At 37.1% G+C, this 16,393-nt stretch overlaps 2 protein-coding genes across 6 annotated transcripts; both read left to right on the forward strand.

The window, feature by feature from the left end:
- The first annotated feature begins 7,364 nt into the window (after positions 1 to 7,364).
- LOC119067382 (ras-related protein Rab-21) lies at positions 7,365 to 9,061 on the forward strand. The gene is made up of 7 exons (XM_037170303.1): positions 7,365 to 7,620; positions 7,733 to 7,786; positions 7,903 to 7,982; positions 8,134 to 8,221; positions 8,291 to 8,409; positions 8,569 to 8,659; positions 8,742 to 9,061. The coding sequence occupies exons 1-7, from the start codon at positions 7,543 to 7,545 to the stop codon at positions 8,880 to 8,882; spliced, it is 651 nt and encodes a 216-aa protein (XP_037026198.1). The 5' UTR covers positions 7,365 to 7,542; the 3' UTR covers positions 8,883 to 9,061.
- A 1,834-nt stretch (positions 9,062 to 10,895) lies between these two features.
- LOC119067383 (kinesin-associated protein 3) lies at positions 10,896 to 15,017 on the forward strand. Of its 5 annotated transcripts, none has more exons than XM_037170304.1 (11): positions 10,896 to 11,263; positions 11,467 to 11,584; positions 11,810 to 11,960; positions 12,024 to 12,239; positions 12,304 to 12,440; positions 12,511 to 13,602; positions 13,664 to 13,829; positions 13,901 to 14,125; positions 14,192 to 14,310; positions 14,382 to 14,599; positions 14,680 to 15,017. In XM_037170304.1, the coding sequence occupies exons 1-11, from the start codon at positions 11,133 to 11,135 to the stop codon at positions 14,795 to 14,797; spliced, it is 2,691 nt and encodes an 896-aa protein (XP_037026199.1). In that variant the 5' UTR covers positions 10,896 to 11,132; the 3' UTR covers positions 14,798 to 15,017. The 5 variants fall into 5 exon arrangements, with proteins under 5 accessions (XP_037026199.1, XP_037026203.1, XP_037026201.1 ...); XM_037170306.1 differs by having other exon boundaries at positions 10,961 to 11,096; XM_037170308.1 differs by lacking the exon at positions 11,467 to 11,584 and having other exon boundaries at positions 10,952 to 11,096.
- Positions 15,018 to 16,393: the final 1,376 nt, after the last annotated feature.

The raw sequence follows: 16,393 nt of genomic DNA on the forward strand, positions 1-16,393 counted from the left end.
TTTTAAATATCAATGATGGGTATTTTACGTCAGGGTAATTCGGCTCGCTAATTTATTGTTAATTTCTGTTATTGTCTGTTTTCGTTTTTTGTATCTCTTAAATTATACTTTCTATGCTCTATAAAATGTTACAACATTCGCTCTGCTCGGGATAAAATCAAACTTTTTTTATATAGGTAAAAACACGGTCTCCGCCATAACTTAAAATTTTTGGATCTGATGGTAACGTTAAATTTTATCGGTTTTTGTAACGTTACGTCAGTGAACGATGGAATAACTTTCAATGTTGGAAACCTGCTCAAAATAGGGGAATCACAAAACATCACACATTGTCGAACTAAATATTTATTAACGAATACCGATTGACAATCCTTTCTTAAATGCAAAGGCGAATTTCTTTTGTTTTCGAGTCATTTCGCATGTGAAACGAGCCGTCAGAACAGTCGGAGCGTTTGCTGCGACTGAGCCCCGTACGAACCCGTACATCTATTGCGCACGTGACCCTAGTTCGTCCGTAGCCCTACTCTTCCCGTAAACGTCGGTAAAGTAAAATTCTTATGAAATTTGTACGTCTTAAAAATTGCGCATAGCGCAATTACGAAGCCCCGTACGATGTTCCTTTCAAACGTAACACAAATTTCAAATTGACCTACAATTTCCTCAGTCCTATATTAACCTATATTTACCTATAAATAAACAATTTACTGATAAATATGGTAGTATATAGCTCAAAATAACTATCTATACCGTTATATAGCTCAATATACTATATATATTTATATATAGATATACATATTTGGGATCCTTGAAACACCACACACACATACCCAATCACTTCCCACTGATCAATAACTTTGTAAGAATGATTTTCACCGATTTATATTGTTTTTACAAAAACCCAAAATGGCGGCCGACGGCCATTTTGTTAGGAGGTGGAAAGTAGTACGGCTGCTTTACATTGGTTAGTACCTTTCAAACAAAACAAAAATCATGAAATTTGGTCAAATTTTACTCGAGATATTAACAAAAAACACGACCTTCACTATACGGCCGAGTAGCCTCATATAAGCTTACTCCAAGAGACCTAGCTCACGCTCCGGTGAACCGAATTTCATGAACTTTTTTTTCCCTGATTGGTACGGTCAATACCTATCTAATAAAGCAAAATCTATCTAAATCCGTTCAACTTTGGCCAACGTTCAAGCATAAACGGGTTGCCGCCCTGTACCTAGTTCATACCAAGGGGTCTAACTCACGAGTCGGTCATCCAATTTCCATTAACTTTTTTTTCATCGATCGGTATTGTAAATACCTTTCATTTGACGTATCACTTACAACTGTAGCCTTTAAATGGCCAGAGATATCTTCGGAAAACGTTAAATCACTTATGGAGCCCCAGCTCAGGAGTGGTCGACCCAAAATCGCCCATCTTCGAACCTAGCCTCACTATTTTGACTATCTTTCAGGGAATTTTTTTGAAATCGGATTTGATTTACTCAAGATATCGACGTGACAGACAGACGGACAGACGGCCCAAATTTTTATTGCGGATTCGTCATCTATGAACATAGGCAAACACTTTGCCCTTACCGTCTGCTTCGAATTCCATCAATTACACACGGCATCGTAATCCTATAAGCCCCTTCGTACTTCGTACGGGGCTAAAAATGTCAAACTTGCATTTGCTACCAATTTTCTTTGATTGAATCATTTCAATAGAGACAATTTAGCAAGTTTGACATTTTATAACAATGCGAAATGACTGAAAACGAAACAAATTTTTCGTTCAGGGCTAATCATGTCTGACGCGAGGGGTAATCACTGATTTACTAGCTCAGTAAATCACGGTAAATCACGGTAAATCACAGTAAATCACAGTAAATCAAGTAAATCAAAAATGAACTTTCTACTAAATTTGAATCTATTTACTTCAATTTGTATTAGTTCATGAAATTTATCCTATATGTTTACGGCCACGATACTTCGAAATGTAATCCAGTGACAATTAAAAATTTTTCAAAAATTTTTCAAAATTTTTTGTGATTTACCGTGATTTACTTGATTTACTGATTTACTAGTGATTACCCCCTTGGTCTGACGCCTACACCTGGCTTGCACGCTGTTTTCATATAAATCGCTATTACCCCTTGGTTGGTGAAAGTGGCTTTGATGGTTTCACTAAACACTAAGTATATTAGTGACGGTTCTTCAGTATTTTATTATAAAACACTTACTCGTTGAAGATATATTCGAAACCTCTAGTTGGGGCCGCATCGGCATCAATTATCGTGTTAAACTCATACGAATATTGAAAGATAAATAATTGATTTACTTCAGAGCCATAATATTCGTTAAAAAACGCATTCATTACGGCACGTAGTCCATAAATTCAACAGTATCAACGCACTTCAAGCAAAAGTGATCATAGTCGACAGCTGCCAAATAGAGTACTTTTTTGTATGAAACTGTTTTTTACAGTGTTTTACAGTTGTATGACACACTGTTCCAGTTTCAGTACCCTGTTTAGAGTACCAATCATGCTTGAAGTGCGTTGACAGTATGCATACAGTCAACTGTATATGTAAATAAATCTTATGTTCAATCAAGGAATATATTGCATAACAAGCCCATGGTGGGAGGCTGTGTGTTTCTTGCTTTTCATATATTATCCATACATTTCGCGTGCGTAAATATTCATTCAATGAAAGTGTAAAATTGCTTCAGTCAACGCACTTCAAGACTTCAAGCAAAAGTGGTACTCTAAATAGGGTACTGAAACGTGACAGTGCTCCATACAAAATTTTACACTGTAAACAGAGTTGTGATAAAATTTCATAGAAAATAGTACTCTATTTGTCAGATGTCAATCGACGCACTTTTGCTTGGAGTGCGTTGCTGCAGTACATAAAATCTTGTTGCTAACTTGTGCCTAGACTGGAATTTTGCCCAAACGATGTGTTGACAATTGAAGCCGTAAGTGCGGTCAAAATTCAAAATGGAAAGTGCGTAATACTTTCAAACGCAGCGTCACTTGAAATTCAAATTTTAGGCACACTTAGGGCTTGAATTTCCACATCTATTGCGCAAAATTTCCATTTAGGCACATGTTAGCAAAATAGCTATTGCACTTGTGCAGGTTGGAAGAAATTTTTATTTTTTTCGCAATTCCGGTCCATAATCATCATAATCATCAGGTGAAGGTATTTATTTCACTGTATTCCCGGACACAGCGCAATATGAACTTTTTTTCGCACGCAGTGCGTTATCAAAATTTTTTCGCACGCAGTGCGATATCAACTTTTTTTTTCGCACGCTAAAGAACCTATTACCTTCAACGAAGGCTAAATTTTTATAAATAAAAATTTTGCATTGACCAGAAATCGAACCCCCGACACCAAAAGGTTTTTGAGCACAAAGCAGCGACTATAGCCATTCGGCTATAGAGTCACACAATTATACTGAACGTATTGTTGAAGCGTATATACTAAGCATTGACTACTCGATTTCATTCAACGCGTCTCTTTACATCACATTGCAATGTGTATTATAATGCAGCCTTCTTGATCGTTCAAATGAATTTCTGTATACAAAAGAATTTTGGAACAAAATGTAGGACATGTTTTGCATTGGAAACGTGATTATGGCCCGAAATTGCGAAAAACGTTGTATCTACCACTATAGGTATGCCGGTATTTTTTCGCACACGACGTCTTGTCGACCTCGGCTTCGCCTCGGGTCGACAATCGACATCTACTGCGAAAAAATACCTTCATACCTACCTTGGTAGATAAATAACTATTATGAATGTCTCTTTGGGTTTGTAAAACACCGTGTTTCGCTTTCAATTATATAGGGTCGCATGATTAAAAGAAAGATCATTTCGGATTTGAAAAGAATTTAAGTTTTAAAAGAACATTTAGAATTCAGTTTGAAACGAAATCGTTTTCTTGAACTCTTATCGAACCAGAAAAAGATATATGATTGTTCAAAAATCACCATCTTGTTTACGGAGATTCTTCAAGCAAGACATTTTTACTAGTTTTTTTGATCGTCTCGTTTGTATTCAATTTGTACTTTTTACAACCTTTTATAGTCACGAAGAATTTTACTAGAATGCACATAGACCCAACAGTTCCTCTCGCCTCATATACAATCACGGCTAGTGCAAGGGCATATCAATTTATACGAAAATAACGAACATAAACTATTTGTTAATGAACGTCAACACAAGGTATGGTCGAATGCCAAACTTTGTATGAACAGACCATACCTGGTTTATACTTTCATTGCTATTTATCACGCGTTCGATGAGAAAGTTATCGCACAAAACAGATAAAAATGATATTCACTGAACTGCACCATAGCTCTACCATCTAGCACGAACATAAGAAATATTTGGAGGCTGCCGACATCGAGAAGTCAATGCATTTCTTTCGTTGAGACAGAAGTCCTGTTTTCTTTGTGTAAGAGTTAATACACACAACACATTGAAATTTACGCGCATACATGTAACAGAGTCTGGATGCATTTTGACGTTTAAAATTTTAGTATTAGAATACATGGCCGAATACTGGTGCTGTTTCTTCGTAGTAAATTTATGCCACTGACCACATCGTTATTGCAAATAATTGTATTTTCTAATTTATAATTTTAACAGATAACACACTAAGTGTTAGTTAGAATTTTTAAGAATCATTATCTAACTCAAATTGTTCCAAATTTAAATGTTTTTTGAAGAGAAAGTCGGTATCGCTCAATTTGTACCAAAATTAATTAATTTTTGCCAAATCATTTTCGACATCAAATAGATGCCATCTTCAGTGGATGGAAACAACAAAATGTTCATTGTTACTGATGTCTACGTTATACTTATGCTGACCAGTTCTAGATTTCAAATACTGTAAAGTGTGGCCAATATATCCAATGTATGGAATACAACAGACGACATGTGACTGATTTATTTGCGGTGTCTGATCTTTCAATTTACTGAAAACTTACTTCTTTAGGGTGTTGTCACCTTTACCAATCATCATGATTTCATTGATTTGGCAAAAAAAAATGGAACAAATTGGGCCTGGTCTCTTCAATTATTGATAGAACGCTCATCGATTTATAATTATCCAGTTTTTATTATCGTCCCATTATTGGAAAGCCTTCCTTCTTGCACTTCTCCAAAACCTGATCTATCATCGAATTTTCATCATTTCCATCATTTCCCATCATTTGTTCAATCATTTTTTTCATTCCAGGAGCAGATTGTAACATCATTTGCACAAAACCGCAAATATTTTGTCCTCCAGCCTTTATCATCTTCATCATGGTTTCTGTAACGTTTTTATTTTTATTAAGAACTTCTCTTAAAAAATAAATATTTCCCATGTCCTTCATACCCATATCCATACCCGCAGAGTTTACGAAAGTCAATCCGATTAGAATCATCAGAGTACAGCAAAGTATTTTGGACATTTTCGAAAAGTTCTGCTGTAGTTTCACGACCGTGACTGTTGTATTCCAAGATGTATTGTGTTGATCAACTGAAACTGTGATCTGTTTTAAATATCAATGATGGGTATTTTACGTCAGGGTGATTCGGCTCGCTAATTTATTGTTAATTTCTGTTATTGTCTGTTTTCGTTTTTTTTTATCTCTTAAATTATACTTTCTATGCTCTGTAAAATGTTACAGCATTCGCTCTGCTCGGGATAACATCAAACTTTTTTTTATATAGGTAAAAACACGGTCTTCCTCAATCGAAATAAAGTTTTAATGAAGAATCTCATCGCGGATTCAACTGATATCTGGTTTAAACTGGTTGTTTTCTTTTTTCTTTTCTTTTATTTTATAACTTATACCTACAAAGACATCAAAAAACCGTCATTTTGGACCGGCAAATGGAAACTGATTAAATTTATTTAAAAAAAAAAACTGATTCGCGAAAATTTTTAAATCAATATTTATGTATGAGGGAATGATCTGGTCGAAGTCAACTTTAGCCTGTTTTAAGCTCATTTTTCATGGAATTATCTTGTGGTATACCTTTCCATAAAAATTTATTTTGATTGAGGGACACCGTGAAAAATGAGTCATTGCTCTGGGCTGCAATTATTATTAATGAAAAGTAGAACTCGATACGGCCGATTATCTAGCGAATCTGTTGCGATAGTATCTGTTCAGCCCATTTAAAAAAATCCGTTACAAAATGAGGGGTTCTTTTGAGAAACAGTCTACCGAAATCGGAGGCAACTGCCAGTGGACTTTTTTATATGTGCTTAAAAAGGTATTCTAGAAGTTAAAATCACTTTCAAAAAAAATTCTTCGAAGCTTGTGTGGCTAGTGAAAGGTGATCAAAAACCGAAAAGTTGCACATTTCTTACAACAATTTCTCCAGTTACACGAAACAAGCATCATACAGCAATTAAGAAATCAGGTGGAACGTTTAGTTTCTACGCCTCTTCTTAATCCAGACCATAAGTTCAATATGCAACAAAATGACGACTGGTCCGCCCTCCCGACGAAAGGACGTGGTATGGCCCAATGGTCAAGGCAATGGCCGTTGCAGACACTGCGACGAGTTTGAAACATTAGGACACTTGGCAAATATCCGCGTGGTGAGGCTTTACGTAACAATCGCAACCATAGTATCAGGTCCCTTTTAGCAACGAAACTCAGGGACAGAGGCTGAATTGTTTTGGAAGAAGTCGCATGTATGGACATCAACGGCTTCAGCAGACGAGTTGATATTTTCACATATAAGCCAATCTCAAATAAAGGTTTCATCATCGACCCGAAAATTAGAATGGAATCAGAAATTGACCAATTCAACTCCGTCGATCTCGAAAACAAAGAAATTTGCATTCCTCATTTCAGCAGCTAAAATTCAGCTCAAAATATAGCATCACCAATATTGAAGTGATTGGACTGTACATCGGTGCCAGAGGCCACAGGTCCGAATCTATGTATCATGAAAAGTTTGTCAATTATAGGAGAATGATGTTTAGAAACTAAGAAGAAATGTAATAGAGTTTTACGATATTTTAGTACATTCTGTCATAAAATTACTGCTGTCACTGCGCTTATTTTCATGTGAACCAACTTCACTGCTGTGACATTTCATAGGAATGAATCAATGTGAAGTTGTTTCACAAAAAAATAGTCCAGTAAGAATGAAGTACCATAAAAAAATGTGGCGCCTCTACAGGCCAACCGACTAGGCGAATACTGAGTCATTGGGCTACTTTGTGTAAGAGCAGTGTCAATAAAGTCTTTTTATATATGACGATCTGCGTGACCTCTTCTTTACAGTCTTGCTTGCATTGTACCTACAATGACAGAACTGACAGTAACAATTGACTTGGCTCTAAACCACACATGGCTTAGATTCATTTTAATAATGATGACAACTGTCAAACGTCAATCCAAAGTGTTTTTTTTTAACAATAAAAATTTGCTCGCAAGAGAAAAATATAAAAAAAAGTCAAAATCTTTGATTGGCAAAATGATACTTTTGGTGTAATTTTCCTGTGAAATATAAAATCGTGAAACATGCAAAATACGACGGAAAATAAGTATAGTTTTAAGGTTGTGTTATTAGGCGAGGGATGCGTAGGCAAAACTTCACTGGTATGTTACATATCTATTTACAACAATACTTAAATTAATTTATCAATTTGCTTTGTATTGTGAGTACTATTGCTGCTAAATGCGAGATAAACATTTTTTTCTATTCCCGCAGGTACTACGATACGTAGAAGATAAGTTTAACAAGAAACATATAACAACGTTGCAGGTAAATATATGGCAAAATATTCGCATGAATTTTTACTTTGTTCTCGTAAACATCAGACGAAGAACAAGTAGGTGCACTTGAATGGCTTCTGATCGATCCATTTCCATATTTTTCAGGCTTCATTTTTAACCAAAAAAATAAATTACAACGGAAATAGGATACACTTGAACATTTGGGATACAGCTGGACAGGAAAGGTACGTATTCCATATAGAGATAGATCTGTATGGAGCTCTAGATGGAACAGTATAATGTGTTCCGGTGTTTGTCACAAACACAAAAACATTTTAATCGAAAAAGATAATTTCCGATGAATCATCACCGACAATATTGCAAATTTACTTGTAGGTTTCATGCGCTAGGACCAATTTACTATAGGTCGTCGAACGGAGCGATTTTGGTGTACGATGTGACTGACGAAGGTTCATTCCAAAAAGTAATTTTCTTTGCGAGTAATTTTGCACAGCCGGCGCAAGAAGTAACCAAACCATTTTCCAATTAACAGGTGAAGAATTGGGTTAGAGAACTCAAAATGATGCTGGGTGCAGATATTGTTTTGGCTATTGCTGGCAATAAAATTGATTTGCAAAAAGACATAAATGTGCCGCTGGAAACAGCTGAAAGGTAAATGGTCATAGCAGAGACTATTGCGCACTTTTGTTCACTGAAATCATTCTCAAACTCAAGCGAGATAGCCCCAAAAATTCCTAACCTCCTGAAAATGTCGAAGGGGTCATTACCCCTTCGTGAACCACTTCTAATCTAACTGATTTGTATTTGCAGCTACGCAGAAAGTGTCGGTGCCAAACACTTCGAAACATCGGCGAAAAACAATATCGGAGTGGAGGAACTATTTCTAGAGCTAACTAATATGGCAAGTGTTGGCTTTTTGTAAAATATTTTGTAATTTGATTTGTTGACTAAATTCACTTGTTCGTTACCCCATACACAAACAGATGATTGCATCACATGATGCAAAGCAAACGGAGAATACAGACAGTCGAACGAATTCGTTGCGACGCAGTAATCGATTGGTTGTTGCCGATAGTAGTGATATGGCGGAGAACAATTCGTCAAGATGTTGCGGAAATGGTTAAAATGTGGAACCTGTTGACTGGTTGTACGATTTTGATACAATGAACTTTATATGATAGGAAATGTGTTATAAGGATAACTGCAATTAATGATCAAAAATGAGATAACAAAACTGTAAAAGTGAAATGATTATTTCCTCCCCTTTTTATTTTCCTTGTTGTAAATAAAACTTTCAGAAGAATAGATGGTTTTTGGGACTCAAAAACGGTGGCACTAAAATGGTCCCCGAATTGTCAGTCAAAAGGAAATACTTCATCAAAGACTTTCCTGTTCGCAATTTCTAGTCCAGAGAGTCTGGGTCTCAGTAATTTCGTTATAAAAATGGTTTATTTAACAGACACGAACCGGTAAATAAAAAGATTTCAATACAAACTCATTCCCAAAAGGGGAATGCTTTGTGCGAGGAGAGGGAGAAACAACTCTTTTGTGATTAACATGGTTAATCAGTTATCATATTTGACACATGACCCACGTTCCCATTATGTCATACTGATCGACGATATCAGACTGAATTAACAGTGATTTCGATTACAGCGAGATGCTTCACAAATCCTATTAATAATACAAATAACGGTGCGCTCAGCATGTGATAGATTATGGAACATGACTTCTGACTTCTGACCAGCTGTTTTGGAGAACTAACTTCGTTCGGGTTCTAACATGCGAAAGTGACTAAAATCAGTCGTCCAAAACAGATACTCAAAAAATGTCGAGAAAGCATTTGAAAAACCATCGTTTTCGACCCCGAAATATGAAAATAAGTTTTCTAAACATACAAGACAGGTGGCATGGTGGCGCTGTCGTTTTTAAACATGTCTGGATGTCCATGTAAATGTAATTTGTGAATGCCAATAGGAGAATCAAGGTTCTGAAAGAACAGGATAAGACAACTCTGAGCTGATCACGAAGAGGCGGTGACACACAATTGCGTCCACGGCTGCGAAGTTTATATGTAAAATGGAACTTAACAAAAACGAAATTCTGAATTTTCACCCGCCTTCGTGGTTGTCTTAACCTGTCACTGCGCTTATTTTCATGTGAACCAACTTCATATGGCGAAATTTGTTCTGTAATGACAAATGTGAAGTCGGTTCACATGAAAATAAGCCGTAGAGAATGAAGTACTATGTAAAAATGTGGCGCCTCTACAGGCCAACCCACTTGTCTCCATTTGAAAGGGAATTTATTGCCAAGTTTTTTAACGTTGCGATTTGGCAACGGACTAAATACAACACTAGAACTCACCCACAGCGCAAGGCTATTAGACTAAAACAGAAGATAAGTCAACGCTTTTCCCTTTCCCAGGGCTCACGTTTAGTGAATTAATTTAGAAGAAGAAGGCTGTTTCTTTTAGAACTTTGCACAATCCAAACAAAATTGCAATTTGAATATAGTGCAGAACATCTTGTTCTATAATTTCAACGCACTCCAAGAACAGGCACAAGAACAGATTTAAAATAAGGGTCAAAATATTTAAAAAAAAATTCATATAACTTCAGTTTTTAATGTTGGCATCGTACCACCGAGGGGATAAAAATAAAAGACTTTTTGACCGTTCACAAACATCGTAATGGAACTTTCGTTCGTGTAGTTGTGTTCCATTAATGAGATAAAACTTAGAAACCAAGCTTTCGGCTTCGCCTTGGATTTAACTGCACACAAAAGCTGTGGTTTTTAACACATTGAAATTAATTGCTGCTTGCCAACTTTCGGCACCCTGGACTTTACTTAAATAGTCGAGGAATGCCTCCAAATAAATTTCTAAAAATCCAAAACTGAATTCCAGATTTTTAGAAATTTATTTGGAGGCATTCCTCGACTATTTAAGTAAAGTCCAGTGTGCCGAAAGTTGACAAGCCGCAATTATTTTGAATGTGTTAATGTTGTCTCACTTGCTTTGACTGATGTAGAAAGATTTCACGAGTCAACAGAACATAACAAGCTTGCACGTAAAAGCTCCGATGAATCCGTGCCTATTTTCATTCTTTGTGCCCCAGTGAGAATAAAACAACGACAACGTTGATTCATTGACTGAATTTCAGTGACTGGGATTGCGTAAGATAAAAATATACAATTGGTGGTGGGGGCGTAATATAAATGGCATATCATATAATAATTGTCATGACGTCGCCTCTGGATATTACATCAATTGAAATGTCAAAACAGAAAATTCATTCAAAATCAACAAAAAAATTTCTTTAGTGGCGACGGTATTTGTATGTGTTTCTTTCCCAATTTCCAATTAAATTTGCATGTTAGCTATTGTATTTAACATCGCTGCCATTTTAACACTACTTTTATTTGTTGTTCATTATATTTACTATATTTTGAGTGCTTTAACGCTAAGCTCAATGCAGTCCGAAGACGCAAAATATATAAAAAAGTAAGTGAACCAAAATATATGACATTCGCATTAATAAGTGCACAGCACAAAAAGAAAGAAAGAAAAAAATTCGTACAAAACTTTGGTATATTACATGTACATTACATATATAAGTATACATAAAGTTCCGAGGTTGTTTGTGATGACCACGAAATTTTACCCATTTCGTTTTGCTCTTTTCTTAAACCAATTTTATTGTGTAGGCGCTCGAAAGGTGGTTCTATCGAGCCACATCCAACTGAAAAAGCGATTATTTTGAATTATACACTTGAAGCAAAGGTTTTTGGTGAGCCTGGTGACCCTATGCTCGAAGATTCAAAGGTAATATCAGCATTAATATGTTGCAACAAAACATTATTCTATATCGCGGTGTATTTATTGATTTTTCCACGCCTTTATATTCGTTTCGTCTGAAGAGCACAAACAGTTTTTATTTTCGCTTCTCTGATGTTTGATTTATGTTTCCTCATTATTTCGATTTCGTTTTCGTTCAAAGTTGGTTTTTTTGGGTCTTTAAAATTCGTTTAATTAAATATTTGTCATCAGAATTGTCAGCGAATCATTCGACTAAAGTCTCTCAACTCAAAAACCTGTCCGGCAGCATTAGCAGCAGAAGTGGTTGAAAAGTGTGGCATTATCAATAAGTCACAAGTGGCAGAAGTTGAGCAAATTATTTATTATTTAAAGAATCGTGCAGGTAAATACGCTGTTTAACCATCCCGTTTTCGATTTCCTTACAAAGCATTTTCCTTCCGGCCAGATAACTCTGAAATGTCTACACAACGGTCGGTGTCTCGAGGTTCTGGCAAAACTGTGCCCGTAGACGCGGAGAAAGTGAAGGAGAAGGCATCCATTCGCAATTTGGATGAGTATGTGGAATTGTTGTACGAAGATTTACAAGAGCGAGTTCGGGGTTCGTCGCTAATTTTACGTCTGGCTAGATGTCCGGATAATTTGGAGGAGTTAGAACGGAATGGTGAGTAGTACTTGATGGTCTCAGTAAGACATTTGACTAACTTTGCGAATAATGATTTTGACAGAATCGGTTTTAAGTGCTCTGGCTCGAGTACTGCGAGAAGATTGGAAGAAGAGCCTCGAACTATCCACAAACATCATCTACATTTTCTTCTGCTTTTCAACCTACACAAAATTCCACAATGTCATCGTGCAATATCGGGTAAGTTGAAATAACGAACCTCTAGCTACAGGGATGACCAATCGACATTTTAAATTGTCCAAATCGTTAGATCGGCTCGCTTTGCATGGAAATCATCGAATACGAACTCCGACATTACGATGCCAAAAAGCACAATCTGGAAACGTGGAAGAATCCCGAAAAGGTGGTCAAAGATACCAGCAAAAGTTCGGACTGCCTAGACACATTGATGAACGAGGAAAAGCCCAAAGAAATGGAACCACCGCGACGACGAATACCAGAACTGAAGCAAAGACCCAAATCGGGTAATTGGTCAAGTCAAAGTTCCAGCATGAGTTCATCGTTGCGTAGCTTGAACAGCAGCTATCACGAAAATTTATCGATGGCGTTGGACAGTCCGGTGAATGGTATGTCTGTATCGGATGTAACCACAGTCGGTCAAAAGCGCACCAAAGAGGACTTCGATAAGCTGAACAAGCAATTGAAAGTTTATACGATGAAACAGGAGCAATTGTTGCGCGTTGCATTTTACTTATTGCTGAACATTGCGGAGAATGTTACCTTCGAAGAGAAAATGCGTAAGAAGAACATTGTGAAAATGTTGATCAAATTGCTGGATCGGCAGAATGTGGAAGTGCTTGTGCTGGTGGTAACATTCCTGAAGAAATTGTCAATTGTCAAGGACAACAAAGACGAGATGTATGAACTGAATATTGTCGAAAAATTGCCACGACTGTTGCAAACCCTATATCCCGATCTCATCCAAGTTACGTTAAAGTTGATCTTCAATCTATCCTTCGATGGTGCATTGCGTGCAAAAATGATTCGCATCGGACTTCTACCGAAACTGGTCACCTATTTGAGCGACGATAAGCATCATGGAATTGTCGTCCGTATATTGTACCACATGTCGATGGACGACAAAGTGAAATCGATGTTTACATATACGGAATGTGTGCCATTAGTGACCGATATGCTGATATTGAATCTAAATCCCGAGTCCGATTTAGAGTTGATTGCACTGTGCATCAATTTGGCATTGAACAAACGCAATGCCCAACAGATGACCGAAAACAATCGATTGCATACACTTATGACAAGGGCGTTCAAATATCAAGACTCGTTGCTGATGAAAATGATTCGGAACATTTCGCATCACGAAAGCTTGCGAGGTCATTTTGTGGTTAGTAGTTCGGCCGTTATTTTGACTTGTACGATTCCATTTCTGGTTGTTCTTTCCATAGGATTTTGTTGGTGATTTAGCCAAAGTTCTGACTGACTGTGACAATGAAAAATTCATGGTTGAGTGCTTGGGAATATTAGCCAATTTATCTCTTCCCGATTTAGACTATTCGTCTTTACTCCAAGAATACAATCTCATACCGTGGATTCGTGATGTCTTGATTCCAGGTAATTTTTTGTTTTGTACAACAGTTCGATGAGCGGGGCACTTTGACTCTCTTTTGCTTCTCTCTTCACAGGGAAGTCATCTGACGATGTAGTCCTAGACACTGTGGTATTTCTTGGCACTTGTGCTTGCGACGAAGCTTGTACGATGCTTCTATGTAAAGCAGAAGTCATCACATCGCTAATCGAACTACTGAAAGCGAAGCAAGAAGATGACGAGATGGTTTTGCAAATCGTTTTCGTTTTCCAACAAATTCTGCGCAATGAGAGCACTAGAGACTACATGATAAAGGAAACAGGTTGGTGTAATTGTCAGACTGACTCGGGGAAAATGTCCAGATGTTAAGAAATAGCAAAATTTACAGAATCGCCAGCCTATTTGATCGATTTGATGCACGACAAAAATCCAGAAATTCGAAAAGTCTGCGATTATTGCCTTGACAAGATTACTCTGTACGATGAGGAATGGGCAACACGGTTGAAGGTGAATTGCCGTGACGATTTTTGTGAAACAGAAATGAAAACTGAACGAAATTTGTCGTTTTTTTTTTCTAGTTGGAAAGATTCAGAAACTACAACGAGCAATGGATCAATATGGTCGAATCATACCAGGAAATGGAAGACAACACCTATTACGATCAGTTTGAGGATGACGACAAACAACCGTATTTGACTGCCGATTATCTGGACCAGTGTATGCTTTATCAATCGGAAGATTCAGACAATATGAGAGTCAATTCTGCTATGTCGAATGGCAGTCGTCCGTTGAGCAGGTAAATGCACAAAAGGGCAGCGGAAGTTTATTCAAATACGACAAGCGGCAACTGAAACGTTTTTCTTACTAATGATGCAGATACAGCCGTGATTTTGAAGAGCTTGATATGCCGAAGTCGCGACGATCGAATTCCGATGAAATGGATAAGAAAATTACGAACACAGCCGAACTGTTGACCGACTTGGAATTGGAATGAACGATTTAATACCAAAATGGATAGCAAAGCCTCGTAAGAACAACACTAAACCCTAGTCGTTTTTGTCATGTGATATTTTTGTTTAAAAAAAGTTTTTTTTTTCGTTTCTACTATGAGCCAGTGTTGTTGTGTTGTATACTCCTAACTGCATTTCTGTATTGTATAACTTTTGATTTGTAAACTGGAACTCTTTCAATAAAAAGTTTAGTCCCGGTACATAGCCAAACGGAGTTTTCGTTTCATCTTCTAACGAGGCACAGTAAAGTTTGGGAGTCAGTTGTACATGTGACGTAAAGTCATCACGAAAGTGACCTAACGATCTTTTTGTCATTTACAAAACACAAATGTTGGAAACGAAAGACAATGAATCTGGTAGGTTGGAATTACGACCAGTTAATACCAAGAGGGAATCCGTGTGTAAGTATCACCTGGGATTATGGAAATTAATCTCTAAAATGAGATGACCATTGATCCCTATGTTCGAAGTAAATACAAGGTTAGATATGAAGTAATAACGGTTACTTATGCTACTAGAACTGTATAACGGTATCTCGGTTCGGGACGAGGGCGAGAACCTTGTTTACTTCATCGAGTCAAAGAAGGTGGTGCTGCCGCAGCAGTTATACACCAAATGGATTTTGATATCCTACCCCGAAACACCTCGGATTATAAATTTTGGTGATCGACTTTGGTGTTGACAAAAATAGTTCTCAGCTAATTTGCCTTTTTACCGACATTGAATTACAATTGCACCGACTCATTTTAGATTACTCTGTTTACGAAATGATAAATCGACTCACCGACGTTTTTCTTTTTCTTTTACGAGAGACATAAAAGCGCCGGACAAGTTTTGTAATATATCACAGTAGAACAAGCGAATTTTCAGTAGCTCGATAAGACTATTATAACTCACTAAGCCCCCGGGAAGTGAGACATTACTTCATTGATATTTGAGAATAAAATAACTTGAGTAATTTTGTCCTTGTGTTGTTGCATCACTCGCCTTCGACTCGAGCTACACTTGGCAAAATTAAAAATGTCTAACCAAGCACGTAATCTACTATTCTGCTACTAGAAGCGTATAAATATATATTACAAGGGGCTTGAAAGGAACAACGTAACGGACTCATCCGACAAGCGTCCTTCTATGAAAGTCACAATTTCGTCGAGTCATTGCAGAGTCTTTCTACAAAAGGTTTTGAAAGTAACAATTTGATCGTCGAATCATCGAATATAAGTTGACTGCGATATCCGTTCTACCTTCGTTAGTGCCCGAATAGTGTCAAAAATAGATTGCACTGAAAAATCGACGACACGAGAAACGATGACTTTCTGAAGAAACAGCGAGTTCCGGAAGAAGCGGTGAGAAGTTGGCGATTCTTCAAGAACTCACGTTCTCTTCAGAAAATCGCCGTTTTTTACATTTTGTAAAAGTGGATATTCCTTGTTCGAAATTGTAAAGATGCGAGATGAAATGACAACTCATTGAAGAAAAGGTGAGTTCACGAAGAATCATCGACTGCTCACCTCTTTTTCAAGAACTCGCCGTTTTTTCAGAAAGTCATCGTTTCTCGTGTCGTCGATTTTTCAGTACAA

The sequence above is a fragment of the Bradysia coprophila genome (assembly GCF_014529535.1).
Source record: "Bradysia coprophila strain Holo2 chromosome X unlocalized genomic scaffold, BU_Bcop_v1 contig_12, whole genome shotgun sequence".
NCBI lineage: Eukaryota > Metazoa > Arthropoda > Insecta > Diptera > Sciaridae > Bradysia > Bradysia coprophila.

What these genes read in the sequence shown, in the direction of transcription:
- LOC119067382 (XM_037170303.1), top strand. Translation starts at nt 7,543, where the DNA reads ATGCAAAATACGACGGAAAATAAGTATAGTTTTAAGGTTGTGTTATTA. An exon ending in GCGTAGGCAAAACTTCACTG is followed by an intron (nt 7,621 to 7,732) that starts GTATGTTACATA and finishes CTATTCCCGCAG; the next exon opens with GTACTACGATACGTAGAAGA. An exon ending in AACATATAACAACGTTGCAG is followed by an intron (nt 7,787 to 7,902) that starts GTAAATATATGG and finishes CATATTTTTCAG; the next exon opens with GCTTCATTTTTAACCAAAAA.
- LOC119067383 (XM_037170304.1), top strand. Translation starts at nt 11,133, where the DNA reads ATGTTAGCTATTGTATTTAACATCGCTGCCATTTTAACACTACTTTTA. An exon ending in GGAGGAGTTAGAACGGAATG is followed by an intron (nt 12,240 to 12,303) that starts GTGAGTAGTACT and finishes TGATTTTGACAG; the next exon opens with AATCGGTTTTAAGTGCTCTG. An exon ending in ATGTCATCGTGCAATATCGG is followed by an intron (nt 12,441 to 12,510) that starts GTAAGTTGAAAT and finishes CCAAATCGTTAG; the next exon opens with ATCGGCTCGCTTTGCATGGA.